The 26,023-nt window shown below is 43.1% G+C and overlaps 1 protein-coding gene across 3 annotated transcripts in view; it reads left to right on the forward strand.

The window, feature by feature from the left end:
• The window catches only part of COL6A3 (collagen type VI alpha 3 chain), a 100,493-nt gene that overhangs the window by 13,217 nt on the left and 61,253 nt on the right, over window positions 1-26,023 (forward strand). The window contains exons 2-6 of one of the 3 annotated variants that reach the window (XM_036767455.1): window positions 5,463-5,575; window positions 13,778-14,380; window positions 19,740-20,324; window positions 22,537-23,136; window positions 25,183-25,755. In XM_036767455.1, the coding sequence (XP_036623350.1) occupies window positions 5,494-5,575; window positions 13,778-14,380; window positions 19,740-20,324; window positions 22,537-23,136; window positions 25,183-25,755 (2,443 nt within the window). In that variant the 5' untranslated portion in view covers window positions 5,463-5,493. The remainder of the gene's footprint in view (window positions 1-5,462; window positions 5,576-13,777; window positions 14,381-19,739; window positions 20,325-22,536; window positions 23,137-25,182; window positions 25,756-26,023) is intronic. The other 2 variants (XM_036767456.1, XM_036767457.1) reach the window with 2 other exon arrangements.

The raw sequence follows: 26,023 nt of genomic DNA on the forward strand, positions 1-26,023 counted from the left end.
CCTTATCTCATACTGATTTAATATCTGAGAACAACATGGCGACCTCTCATTTCACAGCCTTGCTGTCACTGCTTTAGCCATTCTGTTTCAGAATTCTGTTTAAAATAGAATGAACATTTGGATGACTGACCAATTAGCAGCATTATGGCAAAGTTCCCTTGCTTTCTGTTGGGACTATTCCCAGAAAAAGTCACACTGGTATGCTACTTTTCTTTGAAGCTTGACTTAGATTGTGTTCTCCCTTTTAAGGAATTTGGGAGGCAATGTAGTGTAGGGGAAGCCTGATGTGGGAGAGTTGGTATGGGAAGACCTGGGTTTGAATCCCAGATCCTCCACTGAGTAGCCATGTGACTAAATACCTGCCTGTCTGGGCTTCAATTTCTTCCTCTACAAAACTGAAGGGGTTAGAATAGATGCCTTCTAAGGTCCATTCTCACCCTAAATCTATGATTCTGTGACAGAGAGTTTTCACAGAGGGTTCATTATCCCTCTCTATGGCATGGTCTCCATTCTATTCGTCCATACTTTGACTCTTATAAGTTCAGTCCTTACTGCTCTTTCCCCCTTCTTTTTCTTGAAACTGTGACTTGTGATTCTTCCTCTTCTATTGTCACTAGACCTCTCATTCTTGCTCTCTACCTTAGAGAAACATTTGTTCATTAATTTGTTCAGCCAGTATTTAACAAGCACCTTCTGTATGCAGAAGATGGTGCTAGACAAGGGTAGAAATATAAAGTTTCAATAAGACACAACTATAGTTCCTGTCCTTATCTTGCAATCTAGTAAGAGGAAAAGATAAAAACAGAGAACTATTAGTCATAAGATCACATGATGAATACAGCTGGGTTGTAGGCAATGTGCCATGTGAGATCCAAGGAAGAAAGCAGGTCATTACTGACTGGATTGGCATGAGGGAAGGGCTCATGGAGGGGCTGGAATTTAAGCTGATCTTTGTAGTGTACATAGGAATTCAATAGAGAGAGAGGAAGAGAGATGACCTCATTGGGCACAGTGAACAAGGAGAGTAGGCATGGAGGCAGGAGAGTGTAGTTACCCATAGTCATAGTAGGTGTTGGAGGTAGACTGGGAATCCAGAATTCTCTAAGAGGCATCACGGTGTAGAGGAGAGAGTCAGGAAGACAGTGTCAGGAAGGGCTAGTTAGAGTTAGACATTTACTAGCTGTGAAACCCTGGGAAAGTCACTTCACCTCTTCAAGCCTCAATTTTCTCATCAGTAAAATGGGCATCGTATTAGAACCTACCTTGCTGGGTTGTTGTGAGGTTATGCTTGCAAGATGATTGGAAATTCTTAAAGGTCACCTGTTATTATTAGTTTTTATGTGCCATCAATCAGTCAATAAGCATTTTTGTGCCAGACATTGCTTGGTTCTGAGGCTTACTAAGACAAAGAATGAAGCCATCTTTGCTCTCAAAGACTTTGAGATCCAAGGAAAGGGTGGTTTTTGTGTCTTGGATGACAGAGGGGCTATGGGCTCCTGGGTCCTGGACAGTGGCTTCAAAACCCCGAATGAGGGTGAAGTGGTCCCAACAAGGGTCTCTGGGGTGTCACTCTCACCATGTACTGTGGATGCAAAATGAGTTCAGTGTGCTTTTACCTCTGGGGCGCAATGATCAGATAACGTGTATCATTCTCCCATCAATGTGCCTCTAGCATCACCACAATCTTACTTTTAGTTCTGTTGCTAACCAGTGTGTGTGTGTGTGTGTGTGTGTGTGTGTGTGTGTGTGTGTGTGTGTGACTGTCTTGCAGTCTGGTGAAGCCTGTGGAGCCCTTCTCAGAACCATATTCTTTTTTTATTATTACTTTATTAGTTTTAGTTTGCAACACACGGTTCCACATAATTTTGAGTTCCAGATTTTCTTCCCTCCCCAAGACGGCATGGAACCCCATATAACTTCCATGTATAACCTGGCATTGAATTAATTTACACACTAGTCAAGTTGTGGAGAAGAATTATGACCAGTCAGAACCATATTCTTAAAAAATCACGGAGGAAGGAAATGATAAATTTCAATGGGAAGTTAGTGAAAATAAAGATCCAAGTTCACAGATCCCCTTGAAAACGGCTAAGCTAATGTCTCTGGCTCTATATTGTCTTCAGTGGAATGCCCTAGGGACCTGTCCTTGGTCCTGTACCTTTTTCTATATAATTTAGATGAAGGTATCAAAGTGCCACACCTGGCAAAGTTGCAGAAGACAGGGGTTAGGAGAGAGCCAGCTGATGGCAGTGATGGCAGGTCACAAATTCCTTGTGCCTCAGTTTCAAGTGAGTGAAATGGTGCCACAGAACTTCCATTCTATATTCCAATGTGCCAGTACTATTGTGGAGATAAAATGAGATACTCTATGTAAATCACTTTGTCAGTGTAATGTCAAATGAAGTAAATGTCAAATGTTGTTATCATCATCACGATTACACTAAGCAATACTTCCATGGTTTCCATTTTCCCCATATAGAGAAATAAACAAGAGTTGACATTTTTGCAATGCTTGATGGTTGGTAAAGCACTTGAAATGCATTTATCAACCCAGTTGAGTTTAACAAGCATTTAGGCAGAGGACAAGGGGGAAGCAGTGTCCACCTTCAAGAAGTTCACACTACTCCATTGGATCCCTGCAAAAACCCTATGAAGTAGGTGTTATGACTATTCACATTTTACAGATGAGGAAGCTGAGGCTGAGAGACATGAAGTGACTTGACCAGAGTCACACACCTAGCAACTGTCTGAGGCTGGATTTGAACTGAGGGCTTCCTGGCTAATAGTCCACTGTTCTGTCCACTTTGTCATCCAAGGTAATTCCCAAGGTCCCACCCAGGTGTCATATTCTCTGCCTCCGTGGAGACACACTTTGGGTGTTAATACAAAATCACTGGAGAAAGGACACCGCAGATGCTTTATAGGAGAATGCTTTATGGATCTGAATCCTGGGGCAGTAAGCATTCTCTCTCTCCTTGACCATAAATAACCTCACTGAGAGGAAGTTTTCTGCCTTCTCCTGGGAGCAGGAATCTCCAACAAACCAGGTCCTAAATGCTCAAAAGGAAATCAGTTCCTTAGGTTGTTCATCTCAGGGTTGTAGAAACTCAACCAAGGAGACCTCAGTTGGGAAGCTGGAGATGGGGAAATCAGCTGTTGCAAATGAAACGGCTCTCTGCCTGATTCCTTCTTCCCGATAGCCTGGCTGATCCAGGCTAAAGAGCAGGCTCAGTGCATGAATAATTAAAGGACTTTCTACTTTAGTGTGTGGAGAAACACAATCTTTTTTTCTAAATGATGCTATCCACATAATCCTGGGTTTATAGATTACTAATTAATAATCATAGATCTAGAGCTGGAAGGGACCTCAAAGGTGCTCCATGAAGATGTCATTTTCCAGAGGAAGAACCCGAGAACCTGAGAGGGGAATGGACTTACCCAAGGTCATACGGAGGAGGTGCAGAACCAGGATTTGAACCTTGGCTCTTGAATGCTCTGCCTGCTGGATGATGCTCTACTCCCAGTAGATCATCAACTCCTTGAAGGCCGATACTGTTGAGATTTTTCTTTGTCTCTCTAGAGCCTAATATAATGCCTGGCACACAGTAGGTGCTTCATAGATGCTTGCTGAATTGAATTCTATTGGTTGATGTGTTATTGAAATTTAAATGTTTTGTTAGCTCAGTTTAGAACTCTATTTTGGCTATTCAATCAATCGATCAACCAGCTTACACTTAAAGCACCTAGCATGTTCCAGGCACTGCACCAGACACTTGAGTTTCAAAGATACAAAAATGAAATCATCTTTATTGTCAGGGAGCTTACATTCTTTCAGGGGAGGTGTGTACATATTTACATATATGATAATAATATATGAACAGCTAACATTTATCCAGACCTCCTATGGGCCAGGCACTGTGCTAGGCACTTTAACTTTCTATAGACACATAACAAATATATAGTAAATGAAACACAGCACAGAATAAAACCACACTCAAGGTAGTTAAATGTGAGGGAGTTAGGGAGGGAGGGCACTAGCAGCTGCTCAGTGTCACAAAAGGCTTCATGGAGAAAGTAGTGCTTGTCCTAAATCTTGGAAGAAGTGGGGGATTCTATGAAGTGCAGGTGAAGAGGGAGGGCATGCCAGGCATGAGGGATGGCCAGTGCAAAAGCACAGAGAGGGGAGATGTGGTTCCATGTGTGAGAAACAGAGAGAAGCTAAGTTTTATTGGACTAGAGAGTGCAGGAAGGAGAGTAATATGTAATGAGGCTGAAAAGATAGTCTGGGGCCAAAGCATGAGGGGCTTTAAAAGTCAAACAAAGGAGTTGGTATTTTATCTAAGAAGTAATAGGGAGACACTGGGATTTGGGAGAATCGTTTTGGCAGCCATTCTGAATGGCATGGCATGGTCAGTCATTGGACTGGGACGTAGAGGACATGGGAAGTGTATTGGCTCAAGAGTCAGAGGATGCTGGCGTGGTGCCTAGAGTGCTGTAGCTCAAGTCAAGACGTCCTGAGTTCAAATCCTGCCTGTCTTATTTATTAGCTCTGTGGCTCTGTGCAAGTAGTTTAAAGTCTGTTTGCCTCAGTTTCCTCATCTGTAAAAAGGGGACAATGATAGGGCCTACCTCCTAGGGTTATTGTGGGGATTGATTATGAACATATATGTAAACCATTTAGCCAACCTTAAAGTGCTATGTAAGTTTTAGCTGTCACTACTACCACCACCACTACCACCAGTATTGCTGGCAAAGATACTGGCGGGGTTTGCCATTTCCTTATCCAGCTTATTTTACAGATGAAAATGAGGCAAACAGGGTGAAGCGGCTCGCCCAGGGTCACACAGATAGTAAGTGTCTGAGGCTGGACTTGAACTCAGGTCTTCCTGACCCCAGGACCAGCACTCTATTCACTGGCTGAGCCACTAGGTCCTAGCCTCACTACTACTACAACTACCGTCAGTAGCAGCTGTGTGGCTTGGTGGGTCACTTCGCCACCCTTACACTCTACTTTCTCATCTGTAAATTCAGGGCAGCGGTCTGCCGGGCCTCTGAGATCCCCTTCCAGCTCCAAATCCTATTACTTCAGACAAATCACTTAGCTTCCCCAGGCCTTGGTCTTCTCATGTGGAAAATAGGGATCAGAACACTCATGTTGTGGTGCTGTTGTGAGGACCAAGTGAAATGAGTGGATTCAAATTTCCCTTGAAAACATGTACCGTCTGCTAACATGAGGGATGATCATCAGCCATGGGAAGGCCCATGAGGGTACCTGTGGAGTACATGGTAGCACCTGCTGCTGGGCCTGTGGCCTGTCCACTTAGCACTGCCTTGGGTCATAGTACTGCCTTGGAAGTAAAAGAAGATCTGAAGAACAAAGCCACAATGTGAACCACAAGTTAAATATGGGGGTAAGAGGAATGGAAATGACCAATCTGTTCTTCATCCTTTCTCCTTCTCAGGTCCAATAGCTGGTGCTTTGACGAAAACAAAATGAGGAAGCATCGACATTTGCCCTTAGTGGCAATATTCTGCCTTTTAGTCTCAGGTTCCTGGGTGACCGATGCTCAAGAGGGTAAGCCCTGGGAATGCTTGCTTTGATGTTACGGTGTTTTATTTTTTCAGAACAAGCTGGACAGGAGTTTGTTCACTCTTTTTTAGAAACTTGTGTAACCGTTTTGGCCAAAGTGGAGGCCACGTGTGCTGCCTGAAAAACTGTTGCTTACAGGATGTTCCTTTCATTTAGACACTACTTCTCTGTGCAGGGGATGGAATTTCCTTTGTGAACATAAGGAAATGAACATGAGGAATAATCAGGGGCATCTCCCCAGCCCAGATCAATTTGATGAGCTCACCAGTGAGACGAACCTTTGAATGTCCATTTCTCTTGCTCCATGGAGTAGAGATGTTCTTTCACACTGGGGTAGAAGTCCAATGGGGCTGAACTCATCTGATACCTCACTTTCCCAGCCCAGTCCAGAGGTTGCTCCTCTCTGGAGAGTCCATCCACTCTGGTCTCTCAGCCAAGCAATCTAACTTGGGGGCTACTCTAGTCTCTGAGACTTAATAATGGGTTTTCTTGTCCCCTTAATGTATCCATGTGTTCCAGAGAGAAAGAGAAGTATGCACACTCAAAAGTTCCACGAAACAATTCTAATACCATGAAACTATGATACAATTATCTCGAGTGAAAGAGTTCTCATTGTTTCTTTCCTATCAAGGTGAGGTTGAGTAGATTCAATTGATAAATCATCATTGATTGATTGCTGGTTATCTGTGTTCAGAAAGCCCTTCGGGTTGGACTGCATGTCTGAGATTAATCTTTGAGGTGACATTACATAGGAAAATTGCCACATGGTGACAAGGAATTCTAGGCAAACAGCAAACATTTCTCTTCATTCTGTATGCTTACGGCTAGTTCAGGGCCCATTTTGCACATTGGACTTGGGTCACCATCAAATGAAGGTGTCTGTGTGAAATGGCCTGTCTACCATGACTGTGGGATCTTTGTTTTGGTGGGTAAGTAAGGCTTGATGCTGGACAGACCAGCATAAGATCCCATGGTCTTCCTCTTCCTCCTGCGCATGACGTAACAGAAATATTAGTTGTTCAGCTATGGTGCAGTGTAGATCAAGTCAGATGATGGAGACTCTGGATGGGTAGTAATTAATTTCACAAAAATGTCTTTTTTTAAAGCTGTCAAAATGAGTGGCGCTGCAGATGTAATATTTCTAGTGGATTCCTCTTGGAGCATTGGCAAAGACCATTTCCAGCTAGTTCGGGAGTTTCTCTATGATGTCATAGAGTCTTTAGCTGTGGGAGGAAGTGATTTTCGTTTTGCTCTGGTCCAGTTCAATGGAAACCCACACACTGAGTTCCTGCTAAATACCTACCGTACTAACCAAGAGGTCCTGTCCCATATTGCGAACATGACTTACCTGGGGGGAGACAGCAAGACTGGCAGAGGCTTACAGTACGTGATACAGAACCATCTGACTCAGGCTGCCGGGAGCCGAGCGAGCGATGGTGTCCCCCAGGTTATCATAGTGCTAACCGACGGACGATCCCAGGACGATGTGGCCGGGCTTTCGGCAGAACTTAAATCTGCCTCCGCCGTGGATGTGTTTGCCATCGGCGTGCAGGATGCAGAGGAAGGCGAGCTCAAGGAGATGGCCAGTGAACCCCTTGATTTGCATGTTTTCAACCTAGAGAATTTTACCGCCCTCCATGACATAGTAGGCAACTTAGTGGCCTGTGTCCGTTCCTCCATGGTTGCGGACATTGCCGGGGCTCCAGAGATACCCAAAGACATCACAGGTAATGAATGCTCCCAGCGCCGAGCTGTGTTCCCGCCTTGCTCCCTTCTCGTGGCGTTAAGTTCGGCGGCAGCTTTAGCATTAAAGCTACAGCTGGGTTAAGCTTTCTGGGTGGTGCTGAGGTCCCGCCAGCCCTGATTGGCTCTGCTCCATGTACGAAACTTGACCTAGAACAGGGGTTCTTAACCTTTTTTTAAGTAGTCTGATGAAGCTCACGGATCCTTCTCAGAATAATGTATTTTAAATACACTAAAGAAAATCTGTAGGATTTCAAAGGAAGTCAATCCTATTGAGATTGTTGTTAAAACATATTAACCCCGCCCCCCCCATATTTATGGACCCCGGGTTAAGAACCTCTGACCTAGGGGGACAGATGATGAATCTTCACAGGTTTAAAAACAAAGGTTCTAAGCATTTTCAGCAATCTCTTCTCAAAGGGCAAGAACAATTATTTACCTGTTACTGGAGAAGAAAAGTACCCGTGATCATGGGCTAATTGACTGACCTTGGGGTCATAGATTTAGAGTTGGAAGAGATCTCAGAAACCATTGAGTCTAAACTTCTCAGTTTACAAATGAGTCGGTTAAGTGACTGAAGATCATAGAGTTAGAGCAGGCAGAGGCCTTCAAGGCTGTGGAGCCTGGCACCATCATTTTTATCAAGGAGGAAAGAGAGGTTAAGTGACTTGTCACACAGCTAGTAAGTGTCTGAGACAGGATTTGACCCAGGTCAAAACTACAATTCAAGTATTCTTTTCATTAGCTTTTGGCCTTGAAAATTTGTACTTGAGGTGTTATGACAAAATAAAAGACATAGAAGCTCCTTCCTCCCACCCCCCTTTCTCTAAATTATCAGAAAGAGATAAAAGTTGCCCACATTCTTTCTTTATGACTTTTACTATTCATCCCTTTCTGAGTGTGGAGGTCCGTTTCACTTCCCAGAAAGCTTCATGGGAGCCATCAGCCTGGGGAAGCCTGCCCTCTTTATTCAAAGTCATAGAAGCCCCAAACCTACCTCGATGGGGTCCTCAGGGCCCTTGGCAAGTAGCTAGTCTGGCTGCCTCATTTCAGCTGCTGCTACCAAGGCCCAGAGAGGCAGGCCGTGTGCTCAGGGCTGTGGAGAAGCCGTGGCTAGGACCTGGGACCCCGGCTCTGAGGCTCAGAGAGGCTTCCCAACATTATTTTTGGGGTCTTTATTGTTTGCTCATTGTCCTCACACTAGAAATATATAGATTCAGTGCCTGAGATGACTAAGAGTTAGAGCTTGTAGACAGCCCCTCATAGTGGTTGTGGTGCCCCCCTCTATGCACACACACACAGACACAGACCCAGCTGTCCAGCTAAACACCTTGCATTGAACTGCTGTTCAATAAATACTTGCTTAATTAAAATCAATATCCCACTTGCCAAGGTATTTGCTTAGTCAACTTTCTCCCTCACCCTCCTTGCTTGTTGAACCCCAAGCACAGGTGTTAGGAATAGCATTTTTTGTTTTTTATTTGAATCCAGGACCTCTCACACCAGTTCTGGTGGTCTTTTCACTCTGTCATACCAAACCCACTTGGGGTATTACATTTGCATCCCTTACTTTTGAACCCAGGAGGCAATGTGGTACAGGGGAAAGAGCTTGGGCTTTAGAGTCAGCAGAGCTAGGTTCAAATTCTGACCCCTACCTGTGCTTCTTGTGTGAACTTACCCAAGTCACTTAAATTCTCTAAGTCTCAGTTTCCTTCTCCCTCGAATGAAGGGGGTGACCTGGAGAGTTCCAGCTCTAGACTATAATCTTATGAGACATGGTGTTGTCTTACAAGAGAGCCTTTTCTTGAGAGACAAGCAACCCTAGGCTGAAAGCGCCGTGGCTCTGACCTAATTAGGCATTTCTAGTTTTCTCATGGATTAGGGAGGATTTGACGGAAAAAGTTCAGATACCAATGGAGCCATGTACGTTTGTGCTTGGTAGTAATTAGCAGACCAAGAGGGGTGAGGTTGATATGGGAAGGGTAGGCATTTGGATGGGGGAAGGGTGGAGATTGAAAGAAGAGAAGGGAAAGGATGCCCCAGGCTTCACGGTGTCTTGAAGCTTCTCCTCCAGAATAAACGGGCCACCTATTCTACTCCTTCCTCTCCTTCGCCCCAGCTGACAAGGCTGGACAGTGGAGAAATCTGTGCCCATGTGGGCACCATTGTGATGCAAAGCTGAGCTGCAGTACTAAGATATGAGGGATTATTGTAAGATGGAAGGCGAGGACCTCATTTAACTGGAGCTTATGAGGCAATCTGCAATTGCTGGGCAGTTTCCTCTCTACAGTGGGGAGGAGCCATCACTCTAGCTGGGGCTTATCAGCATGGTCAAGGGAATCATTAAATAGCATGTGTAGAAGGAACATCTTCTGTGGTTATTTAGCCAGTTTTTGGTGGTAGTATTTGCAAGGGAGCGTAGACTTCCTTCCAGATTGCCTCTAGTATTTTTCATCTAGTACAATATAAGCCTCGTAACTGTCTATGTCAGGGAAAGCAACCAAGGTGTCTTCAGACATTCATCATTCAGAGACAGGAGACATCGACTGCTTCCTCTCAGTAGTCATCATCCAAACATCTGAAAGCCTCCTTAAAATGCCCCAATGCAGACACTGACAAAGTAAATATGAACTTCCAAGAAAGGCATCGATAGGGATGCCTTTGATTGACTCCATTTTGCCAAACTAAAGAAAAACAGCTGATAAGATCATGTTTAGAAACGAATAAAAGGTCTCAGCCACCCAATTGCCTCCCAAGGGAGCATCTGTCTGCACAGAAACTGACCTCTGACAATGAAACCTTTGTTTTTATGCCCAGGAAAACATCTCTGCCTTCTAAGCAAGCTGCTGCACAACCATCACCAATGTTCATTCAGCCTCTCCCTTGTTTCTTTTCTAATTAACCTCGCTTTGTACGCCCACCAAGTCACCACTTCTCACTGCATGCTTCATGGTTTTAAATTGACACTTTGCTTCCATTTTAAATGTTTTTGAAAGGTTATTCAAAAGGACAAACACTCTGAAGATTTATTAATTAGCAGTCATTTCTACCTCCTTCCCTTCCTTGCCCCTCTGGTTGGTACATATCAGCTATCAAGTCTCCCCATTGTCCACTGTCTTCAATTTGCCACAAAACAGACTCTGATAGCTTCCAACTGCTGCTAGGACGATCTGTCTCAAACCAAACAAAAACACGAAATGTTCTCTATGCTAAAAGAGTGTGCTAAAACACACTTCTCCTTTAAAGGTGGGTTTGATGTTTCCCCCCTTTGCTTTACATGACAAAGAAAGTTTGAAACAAATGATTGAAATGCGGTTATAATGGTGTGCTTTGCACAGGAAACATGACTGCTCCTTTACTTTTTAAACGACAGAATTATTTATGCTATGGATGTAAAAATCTGCCAATTCAGGATGCCAGGAAAGCATTAATTTCTCTTGGTGGTTAATGGTTCCATGATGCTTGACTGTTTGTAACCCTTTCTCTTTAAAATGCCATGGACATTATAAGCCGGGAGCCAAGAAACGAGAAAAGGGCCCCATTTCGCCCCCTGGAATTTTTAGGAAAGCTGACTGCTTCTGGAATCCCCATAGCCTTCCCTCTGGGAAGGACCTTGAGCTAGCTAGGGCTCCTGGGATGCCCTGGATCCCTCACTTAACCAGCATGCTCTGAGTCGTTTTCTAGCCCACGCTCCATCATTGTGTACGTGAGTACTATGGTTTTGACGGTGATGACAAATTATCCAACATTTCTCTAGGACCTTCCCTGGTTTAGTAGATGCTTAGTATGTTTTTTTTCCCTGAAAGAACGACCAAGTATGTGGGTTCAAGGGATTTCCCTAAGGGTACCTTTTACTTTTTGTTTCTGGCCTTAAAGGAAGGTGTGTCTCTAATGAGAGGATGTGATGTTGTATGGTTGGACTGCATGGTTAAGAGATGGGAGAAGGGACCTTGGAGGACTTCTAGTCCATCCTTCTCCTGGCACAGATGAGGCTGCTTAAGAGATGTAGTGTCTTGTCCATGGTCAACCTCGGAAGAAGCAGAAGAACCCAGGGTTCAAGCCAGGTCTTCTGACCCCAGATCTTGTAGCCCTAAAGGTTCATGGTGAACACCTCAGGGTTCTTAACAGGGTAGCAAGTGGACTCATCAATCTTTGATCTCATAAATTGGGCTTTGCCAAGATTGATTGATGAGTCACAGAAAATGCATTTGCTCACGATGGGATTTGTAGCTGTGTATGATTTATGTGGTCTACGCATAGACAGCACATCAAGTCCTATCGCTGTCTCCTGTAGTAGATTTTCTCTGAGATGTAGGTCATCCTAGCTCTTAGTCTCCCTTTGTGAATTGCAATCACTTGTTTGCTTAAGCCTGGGTCTCCTTAGACCTTGCAGCTATAGCTCCCTGCCAATCCAACAGGTCTTCTCTCTGCTAGATACTGAAGGATAACTTTTTAAGAAAGCTTAAGATTTTACTGTCTTTAACAATAGAATTACCAATTGGACCCTGATGAACGAACTTGCTAAAGATCAGAAATTGGACCAACGTCCATTTTATTATCACTATTATTATTTTGTATTTTTGTAAATGGTTACATCATTATAGGGATGCTTTGGTGTGGGAACTCCCACCACTAATGAAGATTGGGAACTCATTTGAAACTTCTAGTCTTACAAACTTGATTGAGGACAGTTCAGGGTTAAGTGATTTGCCCATGCTCATGTAACTAGTATGTGTGGCAGGACTTGAACCTAGATCTTACCGATTCTAAGACCAGACCTCTATCTACCCTGCCCTGTTGACTCATAGTTCTGGGCCAAAATAGATATTAGTTCAAGTTCCAATCTGTAGTCATAATGAACATGCCTCAGGGTAAAGAAAAGAAGATTTTAGGGCATTTAGTCCCCAACTTCTACAGAGAGTTCTCATAAGATCATATTATACTTGTCAAGCAAGATTTAAAAGCTACACAGGAGGATTGATTTACCATTAGTGTCTCCATGTTAAATATAATGAGAAAGAGCCTTTATATATGTCTCATACTTTTAAAAAGTATGAAGCAATGCTCCTGAAATTACACTAAATTTCTGTATGATGTGTTTATGTATGTTTGTATACAGTGTGTGTGTGTGTGTGTGTGTGGTGTGTATGCGCGTGTGTGTTTAGTATCCCTTTACGGTCTGACTAGACAGTTAAAAATGAGCACTAAGTCTAGAAATCCCATATTAATGTGGCCATGGTTCTTTCCAGAGAATTTTTGAATGACTCCATCATACTTCACAGATTTCAAGAGTGCTCTTCTAACTTTGATGATTTCCCATGACTCCCATTTCTAGGAATGGAATGTCAGCTACTTGCGCATTATTCTGGGAGTAGAGACATATGCTGGTAGTGATCTCTCCATTCCTATCATTAGTCTGCAACAGGTAACTGCTGTATAAGGTTTTATCCTAGATGTCTTCCCCGTCCCCCCCCCACCATGTGATCAAATTAGGGTTGTCCTGAAAAGTGAATAAGGTTGGATAATTATGTCATGACTGGTTTCATATCACCCTGTTTAACATTGTTCTGCATTACTTGACTGGATAGAGGTAAGAATTGCTTTAAACTTGTTTAAATTGTTTAAAATTCCTAAGCAATCCCAGCTGGGTTCAATATGAGTACCCATTGCGGCAGACAACATTGAGCCAAATTAAGCCAGATCCTAAATCTTATTAAAATATTTGGTCTTGGCATTTTGCATTGCTTTAGTTTCCCTCCTATCATATTCACAAAAGTGAATGCGTTCCACAATTTTAAAAAAGTGAAATTGACTTTTCCAGCAAGGACAAACCATCACATGCCAAAGACATCTAGTATGTGATGCCCTGGGTAAAGGCTGATGAACCTATGAATCAGAGAGCATCATCTCACGGTGATAAACTTAGGTTGCAATCAGTCTCCTTGGATTCATGATTGAAAATGGAAAGGTTTCGGAAATGTTTTATTGGTTTTTCCCTTAATACATCCTTGGACCATAGATCATCCTTTTATTTCAGTTGGTTTCCCTTTTATGTCAAAATGCTGATAAGCATTTATTAAGCGCTTACTGTGTGCTCTCTTTGTTTTTAGTGTACAGATTCCATTTCAAATTGACCCCTAAAACACTTGGCAGAAGTCTCCAGAGTACGGGCTCAATATTTAGGATTATTAGCCGTGGGATTTTCTGACCCAAATAAGATCAGAAATGAAAGTCTTGTCAAGATGTAATTTTACCAGGTGCCTCTTATCCAACCAGAATGCAGAACTAAAGGAGATTTCACTTTTCTCATTCAACATGTGGTGTGTGTTTTTTCCATATCCGTGTTTCTCATTGGTTTCCAAGGAAACATGTCAGACCGCTCTGTGACTGCATGGAGTCACTCATTTCTAACGCTTTCACATTTTGCATTTCTCTCTTTTCAAGCACAAGAATCTGCTGACCTTCTTTTCCTAATTGATGGATCAGACAAGACTGGAAGTGCCAATTTTGCATATATTCGAGATTTCCTTGTAAATTTCATTGAGAGACTTTCCATTGGAGCTCAGCAGATCCAAGTTGGGGTAGTGCAGTATAGCGATGAGCCCAGAACTGCCTTCTCTTTGAATAGCTACTCCACAAAAGCTGATGTTCTGGATGCAGTGAAGTCTCTTTGGGGCATTGGTGGTGAGGAGACCAACGTGGGGGCTGCCCTGGACTTTGTGGTGGAGAACCACTTCACCCAGGCAGGAGGCAGCAGAGTGGAGGAAGGGGTCCCACAGGTGTTAGTGCTCATCAGTGGCTCCCAGTCTAGTGATGACATTAGAGATGGAGTGGTAGCCTTGAAGCAAGCTAGTATATTTTCATTTGGCCTTGGGGCCCAGGGTGCCGACATGGCAGAACTCCAGAACATTGCTACCGATGAAAATTTCGTGTTTACCACCCCGGAATTTCGTAGCCTTGGCGACTTACAAGAATACTTACTGCCTTACATTGTTGGAGTGGCCCAAAGAACAATTGTGTTGCAGCCCCCAACCATTGTCACCCAAGGTATGTATACCTCTCTGGACATCATTGAATGGATGGGGTTTGGTGGGTTACCTTTCAGCTGCAAGTAAAGCCAGGAGTAGAGTAGGTTCCTGTGTGGAAAAGCCCCTCAGTGTCATGGATGATACCTAGAGTTTTTGGAGTTCAGTGTGATATTATGTAGCTTCAGAACAAGAAAACTTGATTTGTTACTGGTTGGTTCTTGGCATGATATGAATCATTGTTAATCATTGTTAAGAGAACTTTCTAGACTATTCTACCAAGAATACTTAGTGAAAGTAGTAAAAATAATATGGAACCTTGAACATATTATTTATCCTTGAAATTTAAAGCCACCTAAAGATTGAGCCTGACTGTAAGCAATCAGCTGCTTGCTAAAGTGACTGAAGGGGAGGCCAGATGACTTACATTGAAAGGCTCACTTCATTCTGGGATTTTTGATAGCTGGGGGCCTTCTTAAGGTAAGAAGCCCTGAATTCTCCTCTTAAAATAGGCCTTTTGAAAGACAAAAACAATTTACTTAGCAAGAAATCTTCTGGGAGGCATAATGGCATAGACCTCCTTGGAAGGCCCCCTTTTGATTCTTTGGCCAGTGTGGCCTTCATACTATTTGGTTGTGGTGCTGTGGCTTTCTTGGTCTTCAGTCTCCTCACCTGAAAAATGAATGGCTAGACAAGATGGTCTCAAGGTTCCTTCCAACATAAAGAGACTATTCCTTTGTATTATAAACTGAAATTTAGGGGAAAATAAGATCATAAAACCCCCATTAAGTGCTATAGCATTGGTGCCAATTGGAAATAACTAATTTCATTTTAATATTTTACAAAGACTAATTTAAATGTTATAGATTTAAATCACTTTTCTTCAAAACAGTCCCTCTTGCTGCAAATACATCAGGCAGGACAGTCAATGTAAGCAATGGCGTCCTAATTGGAAATTTATGTAATTGGACTAGACTGGAACTTATGTTTGCATTATCTATGAAAGCAGTCTTTGCAAAGCAAAAGGAAATAGCCAAAAACACCTTAAATAAGTTTGTCCAGAAAATATTGGTCTCACTGGAGAGAACAAAGTCCTTTACAGGGCACTCATTTTTCATATCGTGACTTTCCATGAGGGACATTTGAATGTTACCAGAAGAAGACACAGAGACCACCCAGTCCAGCCCTCACCCAAATTAGAATCCTGACAATAGGCCTCCCAAGACATCATGCAGCCTCCGTTTGAAGACCTCCAGTGTTGGGGAACTCATGCAGACCATTCCATTTTTGAATGAATGAAAAAGTATTTATTAAGCACATAATATAAGCTAAGTAGTGCACTAATCACAAGGGAGACAAATAGAAAAACTGAATCAGTCCCTGTTCTCAAGAAGTTCCCTTTCTAAATGGAAGGGATTGGTTAATTTTTTATTAGAAATTAGAAGAAATAATTGCTATCAAGTGAACTTTTATCATATTATGTTTCCAATGATGTTTTTCTGCTTAATTAATAATTACATCATAATAGAAAATATTCCTAGCAATGATCCCTGGTACTGAGGGCTGGACTTCAGCCAGACTATGCTGAATGCAAATTGAAATGTTTCTGAAAACTGTGTCCATGACAAGATCAAGAGCAACACATCAGTAACACTGAAAAGTACTGTTGGGTTGAGGAGGAATCAACTTTGGGCAGTCCCATGCATAGCAATGAGAAGTGCCAGTGGACAGAGGGCATGACTATTATTCAAGAGGAAGAAAGGGAGCACAAATTAGACCAAGGAACTTCCAAAGTCCTGAGTTCTAGGCCTTTGCTTGTTGGGACAAATGGCCTTTCCTACCTTGGTAGGCCCTGAGGGAGTCACAGTATAGTAATCAACACGATGATTGATGTTCCTAATGATAAACCCAAAATACTGAATGAAGAACATTAGGACTGAGGTCAGAGGACTAGGGATCAGATACCAGTTCTGTACCAGACTCTCCATGGGATGTTAATGATGATGGTATCACTCACTGACCCATCTGCCCTGACCAGACAACATCTGGGGGTTTGAGGAGGGTCCAGAGAGGGTGACCAGGATGTCACAAGGGCCTTGAGATGATGTCAAATGAGAACCAATGTCAAAAGGACTTGGGGATGTTTAATCTGTGAGGTCTTTCAGGAGGGGCCATGGGAGCTGTCTTTAAGCATTTGATGGGCTCTCATGTGGAAAAGGGGCTAACCTTATTCTTCATGGCCCCAGAAGGCAGAGCCAAGAACCCTGGGGGAAGAAGCAGAGGTGGGTTGAAGTTCTACAGGAGGGGAAGTTTCCTAATTGCTGGAGCATCCCATTGGGAAATAGGCCACTCTGAGAGTTGGTACTTTCTCCTTTTTTCAAAGTCTTCAAGCAGAGGCTGGATGACTTTTCTGAGGGATGGCGGGGAGGGGATTCATGTTAAGGGTAGAGCTGGACCAGCTGGCCTCTGATGTCCCTCTCTAAAGTTTGGTGTGAACCCTCTATGCTGATGTTTGAAAAACAATGCCTAGGGTTGCTGAGAGGAAGTTACAGGTCCTGCTGATTTACAGCCAGGCAGGGCATGTAGGCGAATGGGTCACAACCAAAGTGGGTTTTAAAGTAGATGAACAGTTCCCTAGGAGTCTTTCTAGTGAAGCTCAAGTAGGTCAGGAGAGATGCTATACTCTCTCATAGAGGCGTTCCTTTTCTGTGTGTGTGTGTGTGTGTGCGTGTGTGTGTTAGTGTGCATGTGTGTGTGAATGTGTGTTAGTGTGCATGTGCATGTTAGTGTGTGTGCGTGTGCATGTTAGTGTGTGTGTGCGCGCATGTGCGTGTGTGTGTGAATGTGTGTTAGTGTGCATGTGTGTGTGAATGTGTGTTGGTGTGCATGTGCATGTTAGTGTGTGTGTGTGCATTGGTATGTCAAACACTCTTGCGGCCTTCAACGTTAAATCACACAGAGTCTCTCACATTTTTATCCAGAAGCTTTCTCTTTTCCATCTATATTCTTAGTCTTTGGAGACTGAACTCAGTGATTTTGAAAAGCCAAATGATCAGAGAACCCAGTTCAAATCCTGGTTCTACTGCTTATTACTTCAGTGACTTTGAGCAGGTCCTCTCTGACCCTTGGTTTCCACATCTGGAAAATGAAGGCCTTGGACTCAGTGGCCCGTAAGGTCCTTTTCTTGGTCTAAATCTATGAATCTCTGCAGCTTGGAGATGCCTTCAGTTTCTCGAGCTCGTGATCCCATGTTCCTTCTCTTCTCCCACCTCTCTTCTCCTATGGAGGAATCCAGAGGAAAGGACACAGGTCCTGCAGTCTAAGGGTCCATGATCAAATTTTACCTTTGGTGCTTATTCCTTGTGTGACCTTGGGCAAATCACTGAAGTCCACTGCCCCTCTGTTTTCCTCATCTGTAAGATGAGAGGGTTGTGTTAGATGGCCCCCAAGGTGCTGTCTAGCTTTTGCTCTGGATCTATGATCCTTGCTATAGCCTTTCCTCCAAGTCTCTGATATTAAAGGGCTTTTTCTTGACATCAAGCCCAGATTTGTCTCTTTGCAGCTTCCATCCACTGTCCCTAGTTCTACCTACGGGGCCAACAGAACACGCCCCATCTCTTTGAGCTCTCTTTCTTTCTCACTTTTCCTCAGTATCTGCTCTTCATTAGCCAGTTTTATCCTGTTCTTTCCAGTCCAAAGATTATTATCCTCATCAGATAAAGGAGATGCACAGTTAGGATTGAGCATCTCTGCCTTGTCTCCCTTTTCAGGCATCATCATTTCATCCATTCCCAGAAGTGGCTTTTCCTTTCTGTGATCCTCTCATTTTCCATCTTAGAACTAAAGACAAAAGGAGACAACACCTTCTGTTGTTCCTAGATTTAGCTTTGGCCCTCCCAACACTTTTCTTAAAGCATCATGATGTGTTTATTTTTGTCTTCTGTCACTCCTCTTTGCTTCCATGTTCTGTATAATTCCTTCACTTCTTTTAGTTTTTGAGTCCCCTATGCATCCACACCATCCTCTTGATGTCTTCAGAATTTCATTCTTGAGAGCTCCTCATCCCTCCTGGAATAATAATCCCCTTAGGATTTTAGCCTATAGGGTTTGACTTATCTTTTTCACTGAACCCTTTGAGATATGGTTTTCCCAATTCTAGGGAGCATACCAGGCTATTGACGCCTCTCTCACAAATTTTGGAATGGAGTAGTGCCTTCTGCAAAGCTTTGTATGATTTCCAACTCCCCAGCAACCGGTTTTTCTTTATTAGCAAGAGTCAGATGCAGAATAAAATTACCTTTACTGGTCCCTCCACTTGTTAGAGGATGAAGTCATCATTATGACAAGTCAAGGAGTGATTAGCTGCTCCTTATTTGACTCAGAGGGAGCTCCACTGGATGTCCAGATCATTTAAATCCCCCATCATTACTATGCCATGCTTCTGTATCAGGCTTGTGGTCTGTTTCTGCACTGCTCATCTGGGACTTCTTTCTGTCTAGGTGGACTGTAGTATACACAAGGATGATATCACTTCTATTTTGCTCTTTGTGCTCTCCATTCAGTGTTTTCTGGCATGCTTTTCTCCTTTGGCTCCTGGAAAATTTACCTGTGCCTCTAAGATGCATAGAGTATCCTCTATTCCTTTTGATGTGGTCCTACAGATGGTGCGCTGTTGTTATTTTCCCAAAAAAGAAATGTTCTGGTTAGGATATGTCTTTTATTCTTCTGTTTTTGTCTTTTCTACTTTATAGTCTGTGGCTTTGGTTCCTGTGGTATAAACCCACGTTCTTACAACAAAATACACTTTCATAAAGAGACTTCTGTGGTCTTCTTTGTTTGGTTTATGTATCAATTTTCCTTTTAATAGTTTCCTCCCATTTTTGTTTATTTCTCACAGCGATTTAAAACCACATTTTATTTTCTGAAAAGTGAAGCTGCAACAAAACTTGGTAAAGAATAGCTTTAACTCTACCTTAATTCTGCTTTGGCATTTGGGGACACTGGGGCACCTCCGGGCATAGATCAACTCCATGTTGTTCTTTTGAGTTTCTAATGATTCCTGTTCTCAGGGTTGTATATCAAATGATGTATTTCAGAAGCAAAGAAGATCTCATTGAATTTTGGTGGTGACACCCCCAAACAGTCAGTTGATCGAACCCAATTTACTCTTACTTAGCTGATTTAACTGTTACTAATTGCTGTTCTTTAGGAATGGATGTGGCTATAACTCAAGCATATAGAGAACTCCCAACTGGGAAACTCTTAGCATTGAGTCAAAGAAATATTCTAGTGTCTTCGATATCCTTCTAGGTTTTTAGAGAATCAAGTTGAATGTGGGTATTTGATCCTGTCCACTTACTATATAATATTGCTGCCTGCAGTCATTGAAGTCAACAAGAGAGATATAGTCTTCCTGGTAGATGGCACATCTACACGGGGACCAGCCAACTTCAATGCCATCCGTGACTTCATTCACAAAGTCATCCAGAAGCTGGAAATTGGACAGGATCTGATTCAGGTGGCCGTGGCCCAATACTCACACACTGTTAAGCCGGAGTTTTATTTTAAAGACTTCCACACCAGAAAGGATGTCCTCAGTGCTGTTCGGAGGCTTAGGCCCCTTAATGGCACAGTGCTCTATACGGGTGCTGCACTGGACCACATTAGGAACAACTTCTTCAATAGTTCTGTTGGTTATCGTGCCGCAGAAGGAGTTCCCAAACTCCTGGTGTTGATCACGGGAGGTAAGTCCCTCGATGACATCAGCCTGCCGGCTCAGGAGCTGAAGAGAAGTGGCATCATGGCTTTTTCTATTGGGAGCCCAATGGCAGACAGAACAGAGCTGGAAGAGGTTGCCTTTGACTCCTCCTTGGTGTTCGTCCCTCCAGAATTCCGACCTGGGCCTCTGCAAGCCATTCTACCTGGTTTGCTGGCGCCATTAAGAACTCTTTCTGGAACCACCCAAGGTATGTTCCAAACCATAAGTAGAGTAGTGGTTTTTATGTGAGATCTTGGAGAGAGGAAAGGATTTGGCCTCTGTGTCGCTAAATAGAATCCAGAACAGACTACTACTAAAAAAGTAATAAGACAAGATGTCAATTAATCTTGAGGTCCCTTTTTATTTGGGGTTGAGAAGCCTAGATCTTGGATGGCCAAAGGTCAGTCTGTAATGGCCAATGTTTGAATGGGCCTCGGCGTAGGGAGGAGTAGTGCCTGAAGATTGAACTCCATCCTCTTCAAATTCCCCAAATAAAATGAGAACTCAACAAGGATAGAATGGGAAAGCTCAATGTTAAGTCCAGAAACGATTTCCTGTGAACCTTGCTCTGGGAACCTGTAACCTGAATGGATTCGATCCACCCAGCCGTCCTTAATGAAGATGAATATCACGGAACCACCACCTCTTACCCTAACCAGCTTCTCCAAGTCACTGTCTCCTCCTTCTCTGTTGCATGCCTGCATGCCAAGTCTTAAGGTCGTTTGGTGTCCCTGGATGCCCTCTTCCCCCTCTTAAGGCTTAGTTGTCTTTCTGTGTTTCAAACTTCCATCCTGTGCCAAAGTTATTGAAGCTGATTGTTCCAGGACATTTTACAGCTCATTGATTCTCAGATTTGAAAAAGGGGTTAGCTCTAGGTCCCAGTGATGGCAGATGAGGGGAACTGTCAAGAATGAGGTGGCACATATTGTCAAAGTCTTGAAGGCACTGGCTGAGCATCTATTTAGAAAATGTGAGTAAATTCCAAAGGACCCAAGGTCACTGTATCTGACATTGAGAGGCAGGGTAGTATAGTGAATGGAACTTCAGGAACAGTTGGATTAGAGGCCCATCTCTGTTATGTGACCCTGGGCAAGTCACAACCTCTTGGACTGTAAAATGGTCCCTTCTAGCTCTAAATCTATTTATGCCCAGTCAAGTATCATAAGCAGCATTTAAAAAATGTAACTGTCTTTATTAAGGTGGGGGTTCTTCATACAGTCCATTTGAATATTACCTTGAGCACATATTTTACGTGTCACAAAACTAAACTAAAACATAGCTCCGTGCCTTTCAGGGAATAAGGAAATCAGCAAGGAATAATGACAAATATTCTCACTTAGAACATAGAACTCCCGGGAGGAAAGGGAACAAGATATGGACCTTTGTTTTCCTGTTCCTTTACCCTTGGCCCTCGTTATGAGCCCCCGTAGTTGTTAGTGGGAGGGGATATCATTTTTCATATTTAATGTATCACCAATTCTTGCCTCCATCAGTCTGGCAAGACCTTCTATCCTCTTGGCTTACCTAAAGACAGTTTTTCAAAAGGTTTTACAAGAGAAAAAAAAGACAAAGTAAAGGAGATCTGGGATAGGGAGAAGGACGAGACTTCTGATTTTATTGGCACAGAAAGCTCCCTCTGCCAATACAAACCTCCAGTTTTTCCTTCTGATGCACAGATCAGGCTGAATCCCTTTGCCTTGACAGGCCTTCAAAATTCTATTCTCTAGGCTCGTGATCTCCAAATCCTTTAGCCAATCCTTATATGCCATAGTCCTCAGTCCTTCTCCCATCCTAGTTACCTTTCAATTCATCAATGCTCTTCCTAAACTGTTATGCCCAGACTAGCACCACCACTTCTTTATTCCTAGACATCACAGATTGCATGAACCTTCTTTGTCTGCCATAGAATACTGTAGGCTCATCTCGAGCTCATAATCCACTAAGAACCCCCAGATCTTTTTCACAAGAAACAAAAAAGCTGGATGGTCCCAATCAGGAATTAGAGGAACAGCTCCAACCTATTTTAGCTCTCTTCCCCAATAGGACCAGATTGTGACAAAAGCAATGGCACCTGGTGTGTGAATTTATTCTGGGGCTTCTGGGGAGGGCTTTCACCATTTTTCTGATGATTTCTGATGCTAGCTAGCCCACTGCGGGAGATGGTTCATGTATGTGTTTTGTGAGCTCCACTCAGTTTCTTACCCTTGACCATCAAAATGCTTCACCAGCAGCAGTAGTTGAAAAGAAATATGCAGAGCCATCTGTCATATTTGATGCCCCGGCACGCTTGGCCTCACCATGTGTTTCTCTGTGGTCTTGGTGTTCCTGCGTGTGCCTGCGCGGGATGCACACATGGTCCAGTCTCACACAGTGTGTTACCTGTCTGAGTATCTCACTTTGTTTTCTGTGCTTCACTGCAGTTCCTGTAAACAAAAGGGATATCATCTTTCTTTTGGATGGATCATTCAACGTGGGAAACGCCAACTTCCCTTATGTGCGCGACTTTGTAATGAACTTAGTGAACAGCCTCGATGTGGGCTATGACAATATCCGGGTCGGTTTAGTTCAATTTAGCGACACTCCCGAAACTGAATTCTCCCTAGACACATACCGGTCCAAGGCAGATTTGCTTGCTCGCCTGCGGCAGCTGCAGCTCAAAGGGGGGTCCACTCTGAACATTGGCTCAGCGCTTGACTTTGTGCGCTCCAAACATTTCACGGAAGCTGGCGGGAGCCGGATCCATGAGAACGTCCCTCAGCTCCTCCTCCTACTCGCTGCTGGGCAGTCGGGGGATTCTTACTTGCAAGCTTCCAATGCTTTAGCCCGAGCTGGAGTCCTGACCTTTTGTGTGGGTGCTAGCCAGGCTAACAAGGCAGAGCTCGAGCAGATTGCATTTAATCCCAGCCTGGTCTATCTTATGGATGATTTCAATTCCCTACCAGCCTTGCCACAGCAATTGATTCAGCCCCTAACCACGTATGTTAGTGGTGGTGTGGAAGAAGTTCCACTTGCCCCTACAGGTAATGTTTAATTTTTTCATCCCAACTCCCTCTCCCCTCACTCCAATGGAGACCAAAGTGGGAGGCAGTTGGTCAATACCTTTCTCTACCTTGTTGTGACCCTTAGGAGGGATGGAGGTTCCCTGGGGTTGACTTTTTTTTCTTTCATTGGATGTTAGAGATACTATACCAGCATGCTCTGTTTCTTCCATAAGGACTTTTAAAGGAAGAGATGAACAAATTAAAAATACATTAAAAAGTTGTTTGCTAAGTGCTCACTATGGACCAAGGACGGTGCTAATTTACAAAGACAGCAGTGAGACAGTTCCTGCCCTCAAGGAGTTTATATTCTAACACTGAAGATGAAGGAGCCCCTCAGTTCCATTTCAGACAGCATATGGCTCTGTTACTTGATTAGGTTTCTGCTCACTCCATGGCTCTTTTCCACCAGAATACTTTAAAATTTAATTTTAAAAATTAAAATTCAGAAATCGTATTGGCTTTGGTGACCCTCTGAACTGAAAAGTGCCATTGCCCTTCTGAGCTCTGTTACCATATTGCAGAAACACCAGGAATTCATGTTATCAGAGATTTAAATTTAGAAGGGTGCTCATAGGTCATCTGGTCCAACCCTCTCATTTTATGAATGAAGAAGCTGAGTCCCAGAGAGGTCACAGGATTGTAGCAAGAAGGGACCTCAGAGACCATCTACTCCAACTCCCTCATTTTAGAGGTGAAGAAATTGAGTTGGCTGTATGTGTCCTGACAACATAACAAGAGATGATAGCTCACTTGGTCTATTTGATCTTAAATTTGGTCCAAATTATTCTCTTGAGCATTCGCCTGTAACTTCTGCTCATGTGAACATCAGTGAGGATAGAGCTGTCAGAGATTTCCCGGCATTAAGCACAGATGATCCCAACCAACATCTACACCTGGCATCTTTTTACACCTGAGCTAAATTTGCAGGATCATATAGACACTCCAAGGCTGAACAGTGCTCCGGAGGCTATTTATTCTAACTGCTTACTCTGAGATAAGTGCTTGAGAACCAAAGACAAAAGTAAAATACTCCCTTACTCTAAGGAGTTTCTATTCTACAGTGGGGAAGTTCACTGTGGACCACTTCTATGATGTTTAGGAAAACATCTATTGTGAACAGGATGGCAAAGGCAAATTTGGAGAGGAATTAGATTGAAATGTTGGCATGGTTTCTACTCTGCCTCCAATACTATAGATTGTCTATGGTCATGGAGCACAGAAGGCTTCTTGAGGACACCACTGCTGACTAGCCATGGAACTCATTGATTCTTACAATCAGAATCACTCCCAGGATCTGTTTGAATGGAATAAAGTTAAATTACTCCATGTAGTTTGAGTCATAAATTCATTTTTTAAACATGGAACCCTTTTATTAATAATGGGAATTCTGTACATTAGGCACAAGAGTGCATTATTAAAGTCCTGTAATGAATGGAGTTTAATAAGTTTAATAAGAGTTTAATAAGCATCAGATTTTTGCACAAGGACAGAATAGATGGATAGATCCATGACAATGAGAAAGAGTGTGCTGTTGGCCACTATTTGAATTCTGCCATGAACTCAAATTTAGTGAAATGATCATTAATTTCAGCTGAATAAGTGGTAGCATCAACCCATGGCACCATTTGTCGTGGGAGATCAGTCTCACATTTTTAATTGTTAATACCTTTATAGCTTAATTTATTTTTGGAAAGGATGTAGCTTTCCTATACCTTGCTACCAATGGCATTTCACAAGTTCTAGTGTGCTATGGAACTTTTCTTACATTTTGTTTTTTGTTTTTGAGAAGCAAAGTTTTGAGTCATATGTACTCATCTTTTCTTCTTTCTATTCCCAGATGAACACAGTAGGACCTGAAATTTTAGTGATGTGGATTTGCATTCTTTTTGGCTGCTGGTATAGCTATCTTTTTCCATACTTGATGAATTCTGTTGGCAGGTCCCCGTAGCCCTTGATTGCAGTCCAACCAGGTGTGATCACCAGTGTCTGTTTTCCTTATTTTGTTTTCATTCACCTTTATTTTAGAAAACAAGCGGGACATTCTGTTTCTCTTCGATGGCTCAGCCAACCTGGTCGGTCAGTTTCCTGCAGTCCGGGACTTCCTCTACAAGATCATCGATGAGCTGGATGTGAAACCTGATGGCACTCGGGTAGCAGTGGCCCAGTACAGTGACAATGTCAAAATTGAGTCTCGTTTTTCTGAACACCAGAATAAGGGAGAGATCTTGAATGTTGTAAAGCGGATGAAGATTAAGACAGGCAAACCCCTCAACATGGGCTATGCCCTGGATTTGGCACAGAGAGACATTTTCGTGAAGTCATCTGGAAGTAGAATTGAGGAAGGGGTCCCTCAGTTCCTTGTTCTTCTGGCTGCTGGAAGGTCAACTGATCGTGTGGATGTGCCAGCCCAGAACCTGAGACAAGTTGGCATTATTCCATTCATTTTCCAAGCCAAGAATGCAGATGCTGCTGAATTAGAAAGGATTGTACCCTCCCCTGCATTTATCTTAACTGTTGAGTCTCTGCCCAAGATTGGAGAGCTTCAGCCACAGATTGTGAATCTCTTAAAAACTGTGCAAAATGGTGGACCACCACAAGGTATGCTTGGCCATAGCTACTTCTCCAGGCTAGTTCTCCAGCATTTGGGTCAGTGGGGAGATCTGGTTGTAATTTAATGGGGAGATTGCTGAGGAAGTCAACTGTGGGTAACATAGTGGTGGGGTTTCATTTATGCTACTGAACTATCCCTATGACGGCTTCAGTTTCCCGCCTGTTAAATGGGGAGGTAGTTAGGTGGAAAGTGTACTGGGTTGAGGATCAAATCCTGGCTTTGACATTTAATATTTGTGATATTGGGTAAATTATT

The sequence above is a fragment of the Trichosurus vulpecula genome, chromosome 7, assembly GCF_011100635.1.
Source record: "Trichosurus vulpecula isolate mTriVul1 chromosome 7, mTriVul1.pri, whole genome shotgun sequence".
NCBI classification, from domain to species: Eukaryota; Metazoa; Chordata; class Mammalia; order Diprotodontia; family Phalangeridae; genus Trichosurus; species Trichosurus vulpecula.